Source organism: Bubalus bubalis, chromosome 1 (genome assembly GCF_019923935.1).
Source record: "Bubalus bubalis isolate 160015118507 breed Murrah chromosome 1, NDDB_SH_1, whole genome shotgun sequence".
NCBI lineage: Eukaryota > Metazoa > Chordata > Mammalia > Artiodactyla > Bovidae > Bubalus > Bubalus bubalis.
The window spans coordinates 117,145,942-117,167,105 of NC_059157.1; the positions used below are offsets into that span (position 1 = coordinate 117,145,942).

Consider the following 21,164-nt stretch of genomic DNA (forward strand, 5'->3'; position numbering starts at 1 on the left):
GTGGCTGACCTTATTTGGGGGGGCTCCAAAATCACTGCAGATGGTGACCGCAGCCATGAAATTAAAAGACGCTTACTCCTTGGAAGGAAAGTTATGACCAACCTAGACAGCGTATTAAAAAGCAGAGACATTACTTTGCCAACAAAGATCCGTCTAGTCAAGGCTATGGTTTTTCCAGTAGTCATGTATGGATGTGAGAGTTAGACTATAAAGAAAGCTGAGCACAGAGGAATTGATGCTTTTGAAGTGTGGTGTTGGAGAAGACTCTTGAGAGTCCCTTGGACTGCAAGGAGATCCAACCAGTCCATTCTAAAGGAGATCAGTCCTGGGTGTTCATTGAAAGGACTGATGTTGAAGCTGAAACTCCAATACTTTGGCCACCTGATGCGAAGAGCTGACTCATTTGAAAAGACCCTGATGTTGGGAAGGATTGAGGGAAAGAGGAAAAGGGGACGACAGAGGATGAGATGGTTGGATGGCATCACCAACTCGACGGACATGAGTTTGGGTAAACTCTAGTAGGTTGTGATGGACAGGGAGGCCTGGCGTGCTGCGGTTCATGGGGTCGCAAGGAGTTGGACACAACTAAGCGACTGAACTCAACTGATAACATCTATTTCAGCTATTTAGTTCTTTGCTTCTTACTTGGGTCAGGAGAACTAATATTGTCAGATAAGACCCAATTTAGAAAGAGATTAGTTATCATACTTGGCTAACTAAAACCATAAGCAAAAGTACTGACATATTTGTTAACGTATGTATGCTGCTGCTACTGCTGCTGCTAAGTTGCTTCAGTCATGTCCAACTCTATGAACCCCATAGACGGGGGCCCACCAGGCTCCCCATCCCTGGGATTCTCCAGGCAAGAACACTGAAGTGGGTTGCCATTTCCTTCTCCAATGCATGAAAGTGAAAAGTGAAAGGGAAGTCGCTCAGTCGTGTCCGACTCTTAGTGACCCCATGGACTGCAGCCCACCAGGCTCCTCCGTCCATTGTATTTTCCAGGCAAGAGTACTGGAGTGGGGTGCCACTGCCTTCTCCATAATATATATATATATATATATATATATATATGTATAGTATGGTGATATTTTTGAAATGATAGGTTGTCACAATTATTATCATTGGAGAAGGAAATGGCAACCCACTCCAGTGTTCTTGCCTGGAGAATCCCAGGGACAGGGGAGCCTGGTGGGCTGCCGTCTATGGGGTCGCACAGAGTCGGACACGACTGAAGCGACTTAGCAGCAGCAGCAGCACTATTATTATCACTTTCCTTAAAATATATATATACACACACACATTACATCTTAATTCTTGACTCATATTCCATCTTGACTAACATTCCACAGTTTATTCACTTTATTTCATTTGTCCACCATACTTCATCTTCAGGGTATCCCAAGACAACAGAAGTGAGCAAGTAATAATACTTCTTCAGAAACTAGTTCTCAATTACAATTCCTTCAGTAGTATCTGTGAAGCTTTTTCAAAGGTGACCCAAACAAAAAGGGCACCCTCTGGAAAAACTGCACACACAAACTGAGCTTTTCTTAGGAGTCCCAAGTATTAATATTTTATATTTCCCATGCAGTCTCTGTTTTTCACAGTGAATCTACATTGTATACATCGGAAGAGAGTTATCATCACTGACTGTAACCATAAAGATTCAGAAAAAACATCAGATTATCATCATGACAAGTAAATATTTCTACAAAGTAACATTCTAGGATTCAAAATATGTCCTACTTTTTCCTTTAGAGTTTTCTAAACTAGAGAGTATAACATGGAGTAAACCATAAGGTATGTAGTCTAAAGTAAAACAAGTTACTATACAAATATAAGACAAAAACAAACAAGGTAAATTCTAGTATAATCCCAATCTCTATTTCCTAAGTCTATTCAACATGCCAATGTCTGAAAATCCAAGTTATTCTTAAAAGATCAACTTCATGAAAATAAAGAATTAATGAGTTTACTCTGAACACTTAACACATTCAGCCAATCAATATTAACAGAGTGTATATACTCTTGAAGTAAAACAAGAGAATTAAAAAATGAACAATAATGTCTTTGGGAGACTGAGATAATTGAGGAAAAATTTATACAACACCTAAATCTTTCCTATTTAAAGCACCTAAAAAGGTAGATTTTTATAAAAATTTGATAACTGTATTTTAAATCATAGTAAATCATTTACTATTAAAGTGTAAAGAAAATGGGAGAATGTGGTGGTAGTTAAAATGACTGCCATTAAATAGACAAGAGTGATCCCATACTCATCTGAAAATACACATAGCTCACTCAGATATATACCAGACATATCATTAAAATGTCTGATGCATTTTATCACCCTTGAAAAAGATTATTTCCTTTGAAAATAATGATGCACTAAAGTAGGCAAGAAGAGAAAACACAAAAATACAAAAATATTAAAACTTGGATTGGAGGAAAACTAACCTTTAGTTGACTCACAGTTGAAAATACTGATTCTGTTGATCCTACAGATCAGTCTTATCACAATCTATTACTCATTTTCCATTTGTAGTTTGCATGTGCTTTCACTGTTTTGGACCAAACTAGTTCCCCAGTTCCTGAACAAAGATCTAAATTGTAAGATCACAAAACTACACCACATAAAACAGAAAAATTCCCAAATATTAAACTTATATACAAGTAATTCGTCCAACAGAACTGAGACGAATCATTTCTACCTGTTACAAAAGTTTTTCTATGGCGTGCTGTGATTCATGGGGTCGCAAAGAGTCAGACACGACTGAGCAACTGAACTAACAACTGAAGATACATGTATTTCAGAAGTCTTCAAATCTAAGCAAAAATTTATTATTTTCTTGCTAAAATTTAAAGTTTGCAAACACTAGGAATAAGGGAAGTAACAAAGTTCAGAAATCCCCTCAAAGGAACTTGAGGAAAAGTTTTCTAGCTTTTAGTTACAATTTGTTGTTTAGTTGCCAAGTCGTGTCCGACTCTTTTTGAAACCATAGACTGCAGCATGTTAGGCTCCTCTGTCGTCCACTATCTCCCAGAGATTGCTCAAATTCATGTTCTTTGAGTCAATGATGCTATATTACCATCTCATCCTCTGCTGCCCTACTCCTTTTGCCTTCAATCTTTCAATATAATATAGGTGACATCTCTAATCTATGAGTAATATTCTAGCTAATGGAAAAAATATTAAGAAAAATACCTTAACAGGTACGACTTCTCCGGTGGTCCACTGGCTAAGACTCCCAGCTCCCAATGCAGGGGTGCGTGCTCAGCTGTGTCCAACTCTTTGCAACCCTATGGACTGTACCCCACCAGGCTCCTCTGTCCATGCAATTTTTCAGGTAAGAATACTCGAGAGGGTTGTCAATGCAGGGGGCTACGTTCAATCCCTGGTCAAGGAACTAAACATCACAAGCCGCAACTAAGGACTTTGCATGCCACAAGTGTAAGATCCCGCGTGCCGTAACTAAAGATTGCTCCTGTCACAGTGAAGATCAAAGATCCCACACTCCACACCTAACACCTGAAGCAGCCAAATAAGTATTTTTTAAAAATAAACCTTAACAGATACTTTGGCAAAGACACACAGATGGCAAATAGGCATATGAAAAGATATTCCACCATATATCATCAGGGATATGCACATTAAAACAAGGTATCACTGTACATCTATTAGAAAGGTCAAAATACAGAACACTGACAACAACTACTGCCGGCAAAAAATGAAACAACAGGAATTCTCATTCACTACCAGTAGGGATACAAAATGATACAACCACTTTGGAAAGCTGTTTGGTGGTTTCTTACAAAACTAAACACACTCTTACCACATAATCCAGCAATCACGTTCCTCAATATTCACCCAAATGAGATGAAAACTTATGTCCACAGAAAAACCTGCACACAGATGTTTCTAGCAACCTTATTCATGACTGCCAAAAGCTGGAAGCAACCCAAACATCCTTTGATAGGTCAATGAATAAACTGCAGTACATCCAGACAACAGAATATCATTCAACACTTAAAAAATTAAAAACAACAAAAAACACCCATGTATGTGGAGGAACCTTAAATGAATACTACTAAGTGAAAGAAGCCAATGTAAAAAGGCTACATGCTGTGTGATTCCAATTATATGCCATTCTGGAAAACACTGAACGATACACAGAGTAAAAGATCAGTGATTGCCAGGGGTTGGAGATGAGAGAGGTGAATAGGCAGAGTACAGAGGATTTTTAGGACAGTAAAACTATTCTGTATAGTGTCGTGGATATATATAAGTATCTATCTACAATGGTAGACACAGGTCATCACACATTTGTCCAAACCTACAGAACGTACAAACCCAAGAGTGAATACTAAGGTCAAACTATGGACTTTGGGTGATAATAATGTGCTCATGCAGGTTCATCAACTGTGACAAATGCACCACTCTCATGGGAGATGCCAAATATGAGAGAGTCTATGCATGTGTGAGGGCAGGTACCTTCTTCTCAATTTTGCTGAGAATCTAAAATTGCTCTAAAAAATAAAGTCTTTAAAAACTTAAAATAGATATGAGCTATCAAGTCATGAAAAGACATGGAGAAACCTTATCTTTGATAAGCAAAATGCATATTGCTATGTGAAAGAAATCAATACGAAAAGGCCACACAGTTGAGATTTTAACTATATAACATTCTGGAAAAGGCATAACTATATAGACAATAAAAAGATAACTGGTTCCCAGGGATTTAGGAGGAGGGAGAAAGAGAAGAACAGGTGGAGCAAGAGACAGCAGAAAGATCAGTGGTTGCCAGGGGTTTGGTGAGAAGAACAGAGGGATAAATATGTGGAACACAGATTTTTAGGGGAGTGAAACTATTCTGCATGATACTGTAACAGTGAATACGTTTGTCAAAGCAACAAATGTGTATGTCAAGTTTATCAATGTATTGACACAGAGCAAATCTTAATGTAAACTATGGACTTTAGTTAATTTAATACTGGCTTATCAACTGTAACAAACATACCACTCTAATAAAAATGTCAATAATATGAGCAATGGGAGTGTGCAGTGGTAAGGATATGGAAACTGTGCTTTCCACTCAATTTTTCTATAAACCTAAAAATCCTGAAAAAGTCTAATAATTTTTTAAATGTTTAAGGGAACATAATAAACAACAAATTTATATTAAAAAACAAGCAATCTCATACTTCATTTCAAAATAATTTACAAATGTATTAAAATTGTAAATGTTGGAAAAAGAAGCCATGACAGAATTTGAATACAGCAAATATTTTTATAATCTTAGGGATAAGAAAGTCTTTCTAAGCATAATACCAAGGCTAATTTTTTAAAAATTAGTTTAAAAACAAATGCAACTTGCAAAGGCAGGTAGCATTGATATCTCGAATGGACATTTTATACCTCTAAGGGAAAAAATGGAAAAAAAGAGTGGTGGGGGGCACATGACATGAACAAATAAATCACAGAAATTAACAACGATATAAGAAAATTCTTACATCGTTGGTTATTTATTCAAAAAAATACAAAATAAAACATCAAAATGACTACAGGTGTCTTCTACAGATCAGAAGAGAAAATACTAAAAAGATAATACTTTGATGTGCTTAAGGGATAGTAAATTTGTCATTCTTCCACATATCTAAAAAATTAAATTAATAAAACATTTTTGACAGTAATTAAACAAAAATGACATCAAAAGCCTTTTTAAATTGTGCATCCCCTTTACCAAGCAGTTCAATTTTAGGAACTTATCCAAAGAATATAATCAAGGATATAGGACAAAGAACATATACAAAAGCAATGTTGTCTATAATTCAGAAAAATTATATATCTAAATGCTCCTGGGAAATTATTAGTATAACTACAGAAAAATCTATACAGTGCAACAGTCTTTAAACAGCATAACCCATTGATATGGAAAGGCACATAATGATAAACTTTGTGGGATAAAGATAATTAAAATGTACAGCACAGAGAAGTCACACTGTATACACTTAAGCAAATTCAACCACAGTACCTCTTTCCACCAAAAATAGGGAAATTCTTCCTATTAGTCCAGTAAGCAAATGCCAGTAAATAAAAACTGGAGAGAGAGAAGACTGTTCCCTCAGGTAGTCTCCATTATCATAGCATCTCTCTATATTTCACTGTGCTGAATGTGATTCTAGAATTATGTGCTTTTAATACTAAAGGTCATTTAAACACAAATCAACTACTTCATCTGCTGCCCAACTGAAGAAATTATTTCTCTCCACTAGAGAGAAAAACAGTGGAATTGTAGTTAATGAGACACAATTCCTGAAGAATTTTTAAGGATAATTTTAATCTGATGATATTTTTCATTTTATATAACAATTTTAAGTATCAATTCCCATTGAATTGTAGAATCAATTATACCATGTTTTATTTGGAGCTTCCCAGGTGGCTCAAGTGGTAAAGAATCCGCATGTCAATGCAGGAGCTGCTGCTGCTGCTGCTGCTGCTAAGTCACTTCAGTCGTGTCCGACTCTGTGCGACCCCATAGATGGCAGCCCACCAGGCTCCCCCGTCCCTGGGATTCTCCCGGCAAGAACACTGGAGTGGGCTGCCATTTCCTTCTCCAATGCATGAAAATGAAAAGTGAAAGTGAAGTTGTTCAGTAGTGTCCGACTCTTCATGACCCCATGGACTGCAGCCTACCAGCCTCCCGTCCATGGGATTTTCCAGACAAGAGTACTGGAGTGGGTTGCCACTGCCTTCTCCTCAATGCAGGAGACCGGGGTTCAATTCCTGGGTTGAGAAGATCCCTGGAGGAGGAAATGGCAACCCACTCCAGTATTCTTGCCTGGACAATTCCACCAAAACCACAGGTGACAAGAAAGAATACTGGAATTTCCATGGACAGAAGAGCCTCGTAGGCTACAGTCCACGGGGTCACAAAAAGTTAGACGCAACTGAGCACCATGTTCTACACACAAAATTTGTATACAGGACTTTGTTTTGCAAAATTAAAGAGTGTATATATACACAAGAATAAGATTCTAGAAGGATCTTTACCCTATGGAAGAAGTAGGTTATCTCTGTTGTAAGAATTCTCTTGCTCATAATATTTTATATAAAGTATACGTATCTGACCATAAATGTTTATAAATTGCACTCTGGAGGGTTAGACAAAAGACAACTAGACAGCTAATGTACAATGACACAATTCAATCATTTCAGAGAGAAAAATTTTACCAGTTAATTGATTAAAAGCAAGTACAATGTTTTTGTAAACTAAAATATACAACATTCAAACCTACTCAGGCACAGTTTACTCTGCTTTTGACTAAACCACCATACATTTAAAAAATCATTTTGATTCCCAAAGAAGGAAGTACATAAACTTTTAAACTATGTATTATAATTTGTTGTTTCACACACTAGAAAGAGAAAAAAGGTCAAGCCAGTATCCAAAATAAATTATTCCAACACTTTAAATATGATATGACTAAGACTGCCGGGAGAAATATCAATAGCCTCAGATATGCAGATGACACCACCCTTATGGCAGAAAGTGAAGAGGAACTCAAAAGCCTCTTGATGAAAGTGAAAGTGGAGAGTGAAAAAGTGGGCTTAAAGCTCAACATTCAGAAAATGAAGATCATTGCATCCGGTCCCATCACTTCATGGGAAATAGATGGGGAAACAGTGGAAACAGTGGCTGACTTTATTTTGGGGGACTCCCAAATCACTGCAGATGGTGACTGCAGCCATGAAATTAAAAGACGCTTACTCCTTGGAAGCAAAGTTATGACCAACCTAGATAGCATATTCAAAAGCAGAGACATTACTTTGCCAACAAAGGTCTGTCTAGTCAAGGCTATGGTGTTTCCAGTAGTCATGTATGGATGTGAGAGTTGGACTGTGAAGAAGGCTGAGCACCCAAGAATTGATGCTTTTGAACTGTGGTGTTGGAGAAGACTCTTGAGAGTCCCTTGGACTGCAAGGAGATCCAACCAGTCCATTCTAAAGGAGATCAGCCCTGGGATTTCTTTGGAAGGAATGATGCTAAAGCTGAAACTCCAGTACTTTGGCCACCTCATGCAGGGAGTTGACTCATTGGAAAAGACTCTGATGCTGGGAGGGATTGGGGGCAGGAGGAGAAGGGGACGACAGAGGATGAGATGGCTGGATGGCATCACCGACTCTATGGACATGAGGCTGGGTGAACTCCAGGAGTTGGTAATAGACAGGGAGGCCTGGCGTGCTGTGATTCATGGGGTCGCAAAGAGTCGGACATGACTGAGAGACTGAACTGAACAGTCATAGTATATTCCTTAAAACAAGGTATGTATCAAAAGGAACCAGAACTTCTCAAAGAAATGGTTGATTCTAAGGCTGGGGCAGGTTATGCACAAGATGAACCTAGAACATCTTGTTATGTCAAAAACTACAAAAGTGCTTAAAAAAAAAATGAGGGAATGCCATAAAGACATTATGGCCAAGCTAGAGAAGCCTTATACTAGGTAAATCTGAGACAATCTGAACACCAAAATCATTAAGGATGATAATAAATGATCAAGCACTGAAAGAACTATGATAGCTAGATAGGTAGATAGGTAAATGGAAGAGGAGTGCTCTTAATTATAGTAAAATGCCAGGTGTTAACTGGAAACTATAAAAAAGTGCTGCTGTATTAAAAAAAAAGAAACAAACTCTACTACAATCTTTCAACTGTCATTTTCAACACAGTAAAAACTGATTCAGGCAAGCATCATCAGTGGATGCTAAGCCTAGATAGAAATGTCTCTCAAGAGCAGGGAGACTACAAGGTGTTAAAGTGTCTCCCCCATATACTGCTTATAAACTGCAAAGGGGAAAAAAGTAACTACAGACTAGGAGCAATCAGACAATACCTTAACTGGGTGATTAAAATTAACATTAAATGAAGGGCAGAAGACATGTACCTATCTGGATGTACAGAAACACAGAGAATACATAACCTGAGTTTAATCACAAGCAAATATTAGCAAACTTACAACAGGAAACTTCATATAAAAAAATAAGAGCAGGGGGAACTATATTCTTCAAATATGTTAATGTCATAAAAGACACAGGCTGTGGAAATGTGCACAGATTAAAGAAGACTAAAGAGGACCAAACTGCCAATATCTGCTGGATCTTAGAAAATGCAAGAGAATTCCAGAAAATCATCTACTTCTGCTTCACTGATTACACTAAAGCCTTTGACTGTGTGGATCACACAGACTGTGGAAAATTCTTCAAAAGGTGGGAATACCACACCACCTTACCTGTCTCCTGAGAAACCTGTATGCAGGTCAAGAAGCAACAGAACCGAACATGGACAACTGACTGATTCAAAATTGGGAAAGTGAAAGTGAAGTCGCTCAGTTGTGTCCGACTCTTTGCGACCACATGAACTGTAGCCTACCAGGCTCCTCCGGCCATGGGATTTTCCAGGCAAGAGTACTAGAGTGGGTTGCCATTTCCTTCTTCAGGGGATCTTTCCGACCCAGGAATTGAACCCAGGTCTCCTGCATTGCAGGCAGACGCTTTAACATCTGACCCACCAGGGAAACCCCAAAATTGGGAAAGGAGTATGTCAAGGCTATATATTGTCACCCTGCTTATTTAATTTATATGCAGAGTACATCACGCGAAATGCCGGGCTGAATGAAGCACAAGCTGGAATCAAGACTGCTGGGAGAAATATCAATAACCTCAGATATGCAGATGACACCACCCTTATGGCAGTAAGCAAAGAAGAACTAAAGGACCTCTGGATGAGGTGAAAGAGGAGACTGAAAAAGCTGGTTTAGAACTCAAACATTCAAAAAACTAAGATCATGGCATCTGGTCCCATCACTTCATGGCAAACAGATGGGAAAAACAATGGAAACAGGGAGAGACTATTTTGGGGGGCTCCAAAATCACTGCAGATGGTGACTGCAGCCATTAAATTAAAAGACGCTTGCTCCTCAGAAGAAAAGCTATGACTAGCCTAGACAGCATATTAAAAAGCAGAGACATTACTTTGCCAACAAAGGTCTGTCTAGTCAAAGCTACGGTTTTTCCAGTACTCTTGTATGAATGTGAGAGCTGGACCATAAAGAAGGCTGAGCATTGAAGAATTGATACTTTTGAACTGTGGTGTTGGAGAAGACTCTTGAGAGTCCCTTGGACTTCAGGGAGACCAAACCAGTCAATCTTAAAGGAAATCAACCCTGAATATTCATTAGAAGGACTGATGCTGAAGCTGAAGCTCCAGTACTCTAGCCAACTGATGAGAAGAGCTGGATCATCAGCAAAGACCCAGATGCTGGGAAAGGCTGAAGGCAGGAGAAGGGGACGACACAGGACAAGATGGTTGGGTGGCATCACCAACTGAATGGACAGTGAGTTTCAGCAAGCTCTGGGAGATGGTGAAGAACAGGGGACAGGAAGGACAGGGCAGCCTGGCGTGCTGCAGTCCATGGGGCCACAGAGAGTCGGACATGACACAGCGACTGACAGCAACAATAAAGAGACTTGACAACTAAATGCAATGCCTGGATAGTATATCGGGAAAATTATTGGAAAAGGAAATTTTTAATATGAAAAAATTTACTGTCCCTACATAGATAAAATAACTAGGGCTAGAAGAAATATTTAAAGATGCTTTTACAGCTCTGTGATTGCAAGGTTCTAAAGGAAATTCAACCAGCTTCTGCTTTTTCAAAGTACTGCCTCAAAGCAAGAGTAACAAATAAGTAACAACCCAATTCAATCAAAACCACCAACCAGAAAGTTAATAAAATTTTCTTCCAATTCCATAAAGTTGTAGCCAATAGTCTGATCCATATTTTGTTATAACTGCTTTCCTTCCTCAAACCTACACACACACACACACACACACAGACACAGGTGCACAACGATACACTAACATATATCACTGAGGCCAATAATAAGCAAAAATCTAAGGAACTCTGACATTTTACCATTATAGCTGGAAGTTTGTAAACTTTGATTACTGAATACACTTTTCAAAATATGTAAATTCCATCATTATAAACATTCTCCTTTAAAGAAAACTTTTAAAAAACACTGACCCTACAGAGCAACATCTATGTTAAACATATCTGTTGTCAGTGTTCTTTATCACATAATGGTATTAAACTTATGATAAAGACCACCCTAATGGTTGAAGGTGAAGAGAGACTCTGGATCAGATTAGCCGAGTCCAGTTTCTGGCTCCCCAACCGACTATCTGAGAATTCTTGGGCAAGCTACATAATCACCCATCTCCTCTTTTTCTTCTAATCTATAAAATGGTATGATCACCTCATAGGTGAATACACATCTCACAGAATTATGATGACTAAACGAGATATTTTTATCAGCACATAGAAAGTGTTTAATAAATATTAGCCATTATTACTTTTTACATTCTTAAAAAGTAATCATATTATCACATCCATTAAGATGGCTACTATCAAAAAAACTGAAAATCAAGTGTTAGCAAAGCTGGAGAAACTGGAACCCTGTGTGCTGTTGCTGGGATTATAAAAAGGTGCAATTTCTATGAAAAACATTATGGTGGTTCCTTGGAAAAAGTAAAAATTTAACTATCATACGATCCTACAATGCCACTTTCGCATGTACACTCAAAAGAACTGAAAGTAGATTCTCAAAGAAATACTTGCATACTCACATAGTCACACTATTCACAATAGTCAAGACGTAGAACAATGCAAACATCTATCTAGGGATCAATGGATAAACAAAAATCTGACACACACACATTTATACAAACACACACACATATTTGGGGGGGTGGACAATGCCACCCGTCACCACTCACTATTATTCATCCTTAATAAGGAAGGAAATCCTATCACATGCTACAACATGAATGAACTTTGAGAACATTTAAGTAAAATAAACCTGACTTCAGGCTCTACTACAAAGCCACAGTTATCAAGACAGTATGGTACTGGCACAAAGACAGAAATATAGATCAATGGAACAAAATAGAAAGCCCAGAGATAAATCCACGCACATATGGACACCTTATCTTCGACAAAGGAGGCAAGAATATACAATGGATTAAAGACAATCTCTTTAACAAGTGGTGCTGGGAACTCTGGTCAACCACTTGTAAAAGAATGAAACTAGAACACTTTCTAACACCATACACAAAAATAAACTCAAAATGGATTAAAGATCTAAACATAAGACCAGAAACTATAAAACTCCTAGAGGAGAACATAGGCAAAACACTCTCTGACATACATCACAGCAGGATCCTCTATGACCCACCTCCCAGAATATTGGAAATAAAAGCAAAAATAAACAAATGGGACCTAATTAACCTTAAAAGCTTCTGCACATCAAAGGAAACTATTAGCAAGGTGAAAAGACAGCCTTCAGAATGGGAGAAGATAATAGCAAATGAAGCAACTGACAACAACTAATCTCGAGAATATACAAGCAACTCCTACAGCTCAACTCCAGAAAAATAAACGACCCAATCAAAAAATGGGCCAAAGAACTAAATAGACATTTCTCCAAAGAAGACATACAGATGGCTAACAAACACATGAAAAGATGCTCAACATCACTCATTATCAGAGAAATGCAAATCAAAACCACTATGAGGTACCATTTCACACCAGTCAGAATGGCTGCAATCCAAAAGTCTACAAGTAATAAATGCTGGAGAGGGTGTGGAGAAAAGGGAACCCTCTTACACTGTTGGTGGGAATGCAAACTAGTACAGCCACTATGGAGAACAGTGTGGAGATTCCTTAAAAAACTGGAAATAGACATACCTTATGATCCAGCAATCCCACTGCTGGGCATACACACTGAGAAAACCAGAAGGGAAAGAGACACGAGTACCCCAATGTTCATCGCAGCACTGTTTATAATAGCCAGGACATGGAAGCAACCTAGATGTCCATCAGCAGATGAATGGATAAGAAAGCTGTGGTACATATACACAATGGAGTATTATTCAGCCATTAAAAAGAATACATTTGAATCAGTTCTAATGAGGTGGATGAAACTGGAGCCTATTATACAGAGTGAAGTAAGCCAGAAAGAAAAACACCAATACAGTATACTAACGCATATATATGGAATTTAGAAAGATGGTAACAATAACCCTGTGTACGAGACAGCAAAAGAGACACTGATGTATAGAACAGTCTTATGGACTCTGTGGGAGAGGGAGAGGGTGGGAAGATTTGGGAGAATGGCATTGAAACATGTAAAATATCATGTATGAAATGAGTTGCCAGTCCAGGTCCGATGCACGATACTGGATGCTTGGGGCTGGTGCACTGGGACGACCCAGAGGGATGGAATGGGGAGGGAGGAGGGAGGAGGGTTCAGGATGGGGAACACATGTAAACCTGTGGCGGATTCATTTTGATATTTGGCAAATCTAATACAGTTATGTAAAGTTTAAAAATAAAATAAAATTTAAAAAAAAAAAAAAAAAAAAAAGAGATAGATCTAAAAAAAAAAAAAAAAAAAACCTGTCACAAAAAGACAAATACTTTATGATTTCCCTATATGAGGTAGTTATGATAGTCAAAATCAGAGACAGAAAGTAGAATGGTGGTTACCAAGGTCTGGAAAGAGGAAGAAAAGGGGAGCTGTTGCTTAACACATATCAAGTTTTAGTTTTGCAAGATGAAAAAGTTCTGAATTGTTTTACAGCAATATGAATATACTTAACATGCTAACCAACACTTTTAAAAATGGTTAAGGTGATCGATTTTAGGTTTTTCTTTTACAATTAAAATAAAAAAGGAGTCACACCTGAAACTCAGTATCTCCAAATTTAAATGTCGTTCACTATGTTTACAAGGGCAAGGGAAAGTTAATAAAGTAGCAGTAAACAAATTTGAAGCTAAAAATCTCAGAAATGGACAGTTTCATTGCATAATCCATCTTCACTTTGAAATATGTGCAGAATTAAAATAAATTAGTGCTTTAAAATAAGACTGCTATTTATCACAGACAAAATATACAAATCATGTGACTCAACTTCCTAAAGTCTCCAAAGGCAGTCTGATCCTGAGCCTAGAATTTTCTCCTGTGCACAAGCAAGGTAGATGGGTACTCTGGTCCCGTAAGTAAACCCAGAGGTCTAGACTGGTACAAAATCTTTGAGGACTACCGAGATCCTCTCTGATCCCAGACAAACCTGAGAGTGAGAGATGACCGCAAACCACTATGGACCTGAACAGCTGACTGTCATCAAACCATATCCAATCTATTTTACTCACAAAATTTTCAACTAGAAGTACAGAAAATGAAACTACAAAATCAAATACATTAAGTTTTCAACTTGCTCTCACCTAAACTAGGGATTAAAATTAGGTGGACTTTATTTCCCATTTATACAAAAATAACCACCAGATGTTTGGGGAATAAATTTTTTTTTAATGCACAGTTCACAGACTTTTTTAAAGCTCTAATTTAAATACTCACCTCTAAAGAAACAACTTAGCTGAAACTCAGAAGTTAATAAAATCTTTTCTACTTTCAATAATTTTTAAATCTACAAACCATCCTTCAAGGATACTACTACCAAGCCTCAGAGCAAAAACAATGATTACCATATTTCACTGAATTGAGGATACTGATACTGACACTATCAACTATAAAATGCACCATTATTTCACATGCCACTAAGAATGTAAAACCAATGCCAATATATATCCACTATAAAATTCATCCCAAGTTCAGAGATGTTGAAGTTTTTAAAAATTGTTATCTTAGAACAGATATAGTGCAGTATGTGCATGCCTATTCCTCTGAATAACAACAAAGTGGTGGTGGTTTAGTTGCTAAGTTGTGTCCAACTCTTGCAACCCCATGGACTAGTCTGCCAGGGTCCTCTCTTCATGGGATTTCTCAGGCAAGAATACTGGAGTGGGTTGCCATCTCCTTCACCAGGGTATCTTCCCAACCCAGGAACTGAACCCGTGTCTCCTGCACTGCAGGTGGATTCTTTACTGTTGAGCCACCAAGGAAGCCCTCAAGGTGCCAGAAGCCTAACCTTAATAATATATCAACTATGGGGTGGGGGGATTCCCATAACAACTTAGGTCCTTGCACAAAGTTGTTTTAAATGCATGAAAACAGTGGATACAAACTACCAATTCAAGAATCACTCAATAAATAACTGTTGTAGACTGCAAGTCCAAGTAGTAACTAAGTAATTCACTATAGCATAAGGCAATGACTTCCAAACTCTTAAAGTCAAAACCCTAAGCACCATATGATTTTCAACAATTAGTGGTCAAGACTCTAGGTCTCCTTTTATTCAATGATTCACAAGTATCACCTCAGAAGATGAAGTACTACCTACTAAAGGAAAAAAGTTAACAGAATTTTTCCATACATACTATGAACACAATGGACTCTAGTTTTTAACTTAGGGTAATTTACAGGTTTAAAAAACTATCACACTGTTTCAAAAACAATGGTACAGGTGCAAAGGAAAGAAAATCTTACTGACCTAAAAATTTTCAAAAAGTAATTAATCCAACTTAAGCATGTACCAAAAACTGCATTTATTAATTTAGTAGTGTCAACAATTAATTTAATTACAGTATAGAAACACAAAAAACCCTCTACTAAATTTACTTGTTTCAAAATTCCTAAAATGTATTACTTTCCTTACACCAAAATCTGATACTACATTCTATACGACCTTAAAATATAAGTAAACCTAAACAGCAAAGCTTAAACTCACAACCAATAAAATTACACAGGACAAAGAAGATTGACAAGTATAAGTTACAATTAGAAAACTAACTCTATCAGAATTCAATTATGCATAAGAATAAACATTCAAAATAGGGGAGGCAGAATATATCAAAAAAAAAAAAAATCCCCATCAACATTGCACATCTACTTCCCATCTCAATCTCAGTGTTGGTTCTGGTTGACTACTTCACTAATCATTTCCTTAAGTCATGGACTCCACACAGAGGACTCCATCTATCCATGAATTACATGTAAAATAAGGCATACAAGTCATACTACCTTTTCCTAAACAGTGAGCCTACTAAATAAAACATTCCTAGGTTTAATGGTGATTTAGAAAATAACTAAAAATGATTTTCCCTTCCTTTGTTGTTTTTTCAGAGGAATCCAATTTGATCCATTTGAACCTTAAACCTCAGAACTTAGAAATTCAAATTTAATAAATGTCCATCTGTTTAAACAAAATAAGCAAAATACTGGTCATTTTTAAACATGAGTGACAGACATAATAGTTCATTATACTGTTCTCTCTGTTGTCGTGTATGTTTTCAAAAGTTTATAATAATGCTAAATTATATTTAAGTGTACTGAGTGATCTTCTTTAACGTTTTCTTTAATTCTAAAACTAATTTAGTAGAGTATCAATTTACCAATAAGCTATCTGATAGACTACATTAACTTCAAAGTACTATAGAATAGGATACATTAACCTCAAATCACATCAAAAGTTACTCCATCAATACACAGATATAAGGCTGTAACTACTGAGGAAAAAAATATAATCCAATGAAATGTCTTATTTTAATATGTTATATAGTCAATGATGAATAAAAATGCATTTTATTCTTAGAATTGAAAGGGACAATTTTTCTAGTTCAGTGGTTTGTAAACTTTTCAAGGTACCTAGAGAAGAGGGCCAGAACAGATCATCTTGTTTTATATACCAGGAATTGTGTACATAAGATTTTGCTTTAAAAAAGAATCTAGCTACTTTTTAGGAAAAAGGTTAAAAGCCACTGTTCCACTGCATCCACATGCTACAGCTAATGCAGTGACCTAGAAAAGATTATATGATTTATATCATCTCATTCAATCAATAGCACTGTCAGGAGTAGAACTCAGCACCCTTGTTCAGTTCTCCTTTAAAACAATGAACCACATCAAATTTAAGTTACAGTTAAGAATAAAATTCTGTTTCAATATTCTTGTCTGTAAAACAAGATTAGACCAAGATTATCTGTAAGATCATTTTTCAAGTCTAAAACTCTAACTCTACAAATGCCAAGTTTAAACAGAGGCCTATATTAAGAGAATGAATGTTCTTTAAACAGAACTCTTCAAACATTTTCAGAGATTCCAGAGAAATAACAAAACCAACAAAGAAACAAGCTAACAGTTATTCAGTCATTACTTTTTGCAACCTCTTCATTTTTTAATGCTAGGATATTACACTTTGTTATCAAAGACCACTGAAATAATCATACCGAAAGTTTTTTTGGTTATTAGATATTTTTGGAAAAGATATTGGTCTAAGTATCAAAATACACAATTCACTGGATGTTCAAGTAACTGCATGCCTCACAGAGAACCAAGTATATCACTCTCTTAAGTTTAAAATAAGTGAATTCAGAGAAGCCTTAAGCCCAGGTGACACGTAATGGTCACAAATAAAGTTTTAATTCCCACCTATTAAAGCCTGAAAGAGGTTGCTCTGGAATATGTTAATAACCCGTTCTATGGAACTTCTGAGCTGTCTGTCTTCTGTTTGGCTTAGTTTCGAACGATAATCTTCCAAAAGGTGCAATGCTCTCTGGGTATCTGAAAAGAAAAAAAAGTTTGATTAAAATTGTATATTTACAAGGAAGTATTACAAACTAGCTATGCAGCAAATGACTCTGCGAAGATACCTAAACAATTCTCCAAACCTCCAAGTCAATCCATGCTACTATGTTCCTGTACATATAGTCCTTAGAAATGATCCAAAAACTGTTCATTATGTCACAATAAAACAAGGTGAGTAGTTTGTAACCAACGTGTTCTAGTGATCATTTAATCAGTGTTAGTAACATGGTTTCAGTTGATCAGATATACAAACGCCGATTACTACAATCCATCATTATAATTCAAATATTCTTTCAAAACTAGTAGTTCGTAGCCAGTATTCCACATTCGTTCACGAAAGGGTTTACTAAGAATAATAAAATGAAATATTAAAACGCCAACACAAACTTTTTAAAAAGACATTTCAGAGGGAAAAAATTAATTGCCTCTCCAGTCACTAGAGAGATGTCAAGGGAAAAAAGTTTGACAAACATTTAGGTGTTTCCGTCTTCTGAATGATTGAGGCTTAGATTCCATAAGTAGTAAGGCTAAGGCTGTGCTGTTTCATCAGTTACACAAACATCTGTAAAACACAGCAAGCACAAAACAGAAAAAAAGCAAGGGATACCCACAAGAGTTCCGAAGTAAACTCTCACCTTGCTTCCGGACCGGCATTTTTCTCCAGAATCAGGAAGAGAGCACACACACCTTAGAACACAAAACAGGAAACAGAACTCAATTCAGAAAAGAACAGAATCGAGGTTAACCTAGCATTTACCCCTCACTCTCAAATCGAAAAACTCCTAGCCCTATTGGAAAAGTCCACCTGGCAAAGTTTTCCCAAGTGAAAGGAGAAAGAGCCTCAAAACCCAGCAGTGTCAATGTACTAAGCTTTTACCTAAGGTTGGGTTCCCCTGCAAATTAAGAGCAGACAGTAGCAAGCTGCCAAACTCTCCTCGAAAGCTGCCCCTTCTCCAAAGGGCGCTTAATGCTAGACGTGGGGCCACCCCTCCCCCGGCATAAGAAGGCATACCCCCCACCTGCTACTGGGGGGTGAAGAGGCGCTCCGACCCTTGGCCCCTAAACCAGCAGAGACTGTAAAGCAGTCGGAGAAGGAACCAACTGGAATTATCACCCCGCCCTGCTCGGGCCCCCTCCTCTCGCTTGCCTGATTCCTTGTTGGCTTCCTCCGAGCTACTCCAGCGAGGGCCGGATAGGACAGCGACCGCTCTCCGACGCCCTCGTGCCCCACATGCACACCTCCGCGGGCCCCCACACCTGCGGCGCCGCCACAAAGTTCCTGCGAGTGGCGTGCGCTCGGAGCTGGGGTGCGCCCCGGACCGTCTCCCCCGCCCTGCCCCGCTCCACGTCCCCCCGCCCCACCCGGGGCTCGCGGAGCTGTGCAGACGGGGCTGAGGGAACGGGGGAGGAGCTCCCCTCGGCGGCTGCACCCCCGTTGCCTCTTCCTCCGCCTCAGCCGCCGGCGCCTCCTCACTCGCCGGTGCCCGCTAGCCCGCTCGCCCTCTCAGCTCTTAGCCGCCACACCCCCGGAACCTCGCCTCCTTCCGCGCCCCCAACCGCTCTCCCCCCAAACTTTCCGCCAAGATGGCGGCCCTTGATCTGGATTGCCGCGCCTCCACGTGACCGCTTTCCCAGCGCTCTCAGCCAATGGGAAGTGAGGAGGCGGCTCGCGCCGAGCCCCGGGCTCTCAGCGCTGCTACCTTTGGGTTGGAAGAGGGAGGAGGGCCAGAAGGGGCTGGGGACGGCAGAAGGGGACCTGAGGAACGTCGAAGTGAACCTCCTTGCATAAAGGCGCGGCCACCGAAGTGGTTCTGAGAACAAAGGAGTACACGCACAGACTCTACAGGTGGGTCAGGGCGCCCTGGAAGAGCCCGCCTTTACCTCGTCCTAGCCCACCGGTGTGTCCCGCGGCTCTGAGCGAGTAGCGCACCAGGCGAGGAAGAGTGACAGTGTCGGAAGAGAAATGTGACCTCACCTACACCAGATTCAGGACACACATTCCGAGACACCCTTTAACCTCTCTAAAAGCGTGTCGTTTCCAATTCTGCCGGAGAGAGATCCACCCCAGGGGTGGATCCCCAACCTGGAAAAGCATTCTCTGGGAGGTGTCGACTGCGCCACCCACGATAGGGGGCGGGAAAGGGCGGAGCCTGGGAGGGGGAAAAGGGAGGTGTTTGCGAGGGGGAGGGGTGCCGTCTTTGCGTTCTTACACTCGGTGCTAATTTTTTAAAAGTTAGTATTAGCCCCTCAGTAAAAGTTTTGGAGGAACTGAATTAAAGAAGGATAGGTAAAATATGGAGATTAGTTAATCTGATAAGAGATTGAAGGTTTTACCAGAGAATTTTTTAAATCTAAGTGATTAATTCCAAGTATGAATGCATTTAAGGAAGGGAATAGAAAATTTGTTCGTTCGTTTTCTCATTCATTCTCCCTTGCCTGCAACTCCCTCCAAGTCAACAGCTTCAAGTATTACTCAAGCTCTGGCGGTCCCTTTAAGAACTCACCTGTAGCTACCGCCCGCCCAGCCGAAGCTCAGTTAGCAAAGCTAGTTTAAGTTTCGGTTGCACCTAGGAAAGGGACAACTGGCCGGCCAGGACCTGGCTCCTGGGCTGAGCCTCCCAGGATCTGGAAAAGGAACTGGGCAAAGATGTCCAAATCACTTCCAGGTCTTCGACCCTCTTCTGTGTAGCAGCAACCTCCATGCTCTGATCCAGAGAGAAGAATTTGCCTAAGATCACCCAATTCAGTTCAGTCGCTCTCGTGTCCGACTCTTTGCGACCCCATGGACTGCAGCACGCCAGGCCTCCCTGTCCATCACCAACTCCTGAAGCTTACTCAGACTCATGTCCATTGAGTCGGTGATGCCATTCAACCATCTCATCCCCTGTCGTCCCCTTCTCCTCCCACCTTCCGTCTTTCCCAGCATCAGGGTCTTTTCCAGTGAGCCAGTTCTTCCCATCAGGTGGCCAAAGTTTGGAGTTTCAGCATCAGTCCTTCCAGTGAATATTCATAACTGATTTCCTTTAGGATTGACTGGTTGGATCTCCTTACAGTCCAAGGAACTCTCAAAAGTCTTCTCCAACACCACAGTTCAAAAGCATCAATTCTTATTCTATCAGCTTTCTTATAGCCCGACTTTCACATCCATACATGACTACTGGAAAAACTATAGCTTTGACTAGACGGACCTTTGTTGGCAAAGTAATGTCTCTACTTTTTAATATGCTGTCTAGGTTGGTCATAACTTTTCTTCCAAGGAGCAAGTGTCTTTTCATGGCTGCAGTCATGATGTGCAGTGATTCCTTACAAATAGCTGTGAAAAGAAGAGAAGCAAAAGACAAAGGAGAAAAGGAAAGATATACCCATCTGAATGAAGAGTTCCAAAGAATAGCAAGGAGAGAGAAGAAAGCCTTCCTCAGTGATTAATGCAAAGAAAAGAGGAAAACAATAGAATGGAAAAGACTAGAGATCTCTTCAAGAAAATTAGAGATTCCAAGGGAACATTTCATGCAAAGATGGGCTCAATAAAGGACAGAAATGGTATGGACCTAACAAA

The 21,164-nt window shown here is 39.1% G+C and overlaps 1 protein-coding gene across 8 annotated transcripts in view; it reads right to left on the bottom strand.

Annotated features, from left to right (window-relative positions):
- DLG1 (discs large MAGUK scaffold protein 1) overlaps positions 1-19,692 on the bottom strand; it is a 262,255-nt gene extending 242,563 nt beyond the window's left edge. For 6 of the 8 annotated variants that reach the window (XM_044943038.2, XM_025285997.3, XM_044943037.2 and 3 more), the window contains exons 1-3: positions 18,756-19,114; positions 18,244-18,295; positions 17,453-17,584 (exon numbers count right to left, since the gene is read on the bottom strand). In XM_044943038.2, the coding sequence (XP_044798973.2) occupies positions 17,453-17,584; positions 18,244-18,262 (151 nt within the window). In that variant the 5' untranslated portion in view covers positions 18,263-18,295; positions 18,756-19,114. Of the gene's footprint in view, positions 1-17,452; positions 17,585-18,243; positions 18,296-18,755; positions 19,115-19,489 lie in introns of those variants that run through there. The other 2 variants (XM_044943013.2, XM_044943017.2) reach the window with 2 other exon arrangements.
- Between the last annotated feature and the right edge of the window lie 1,472 nt (positions 19,693-21,164).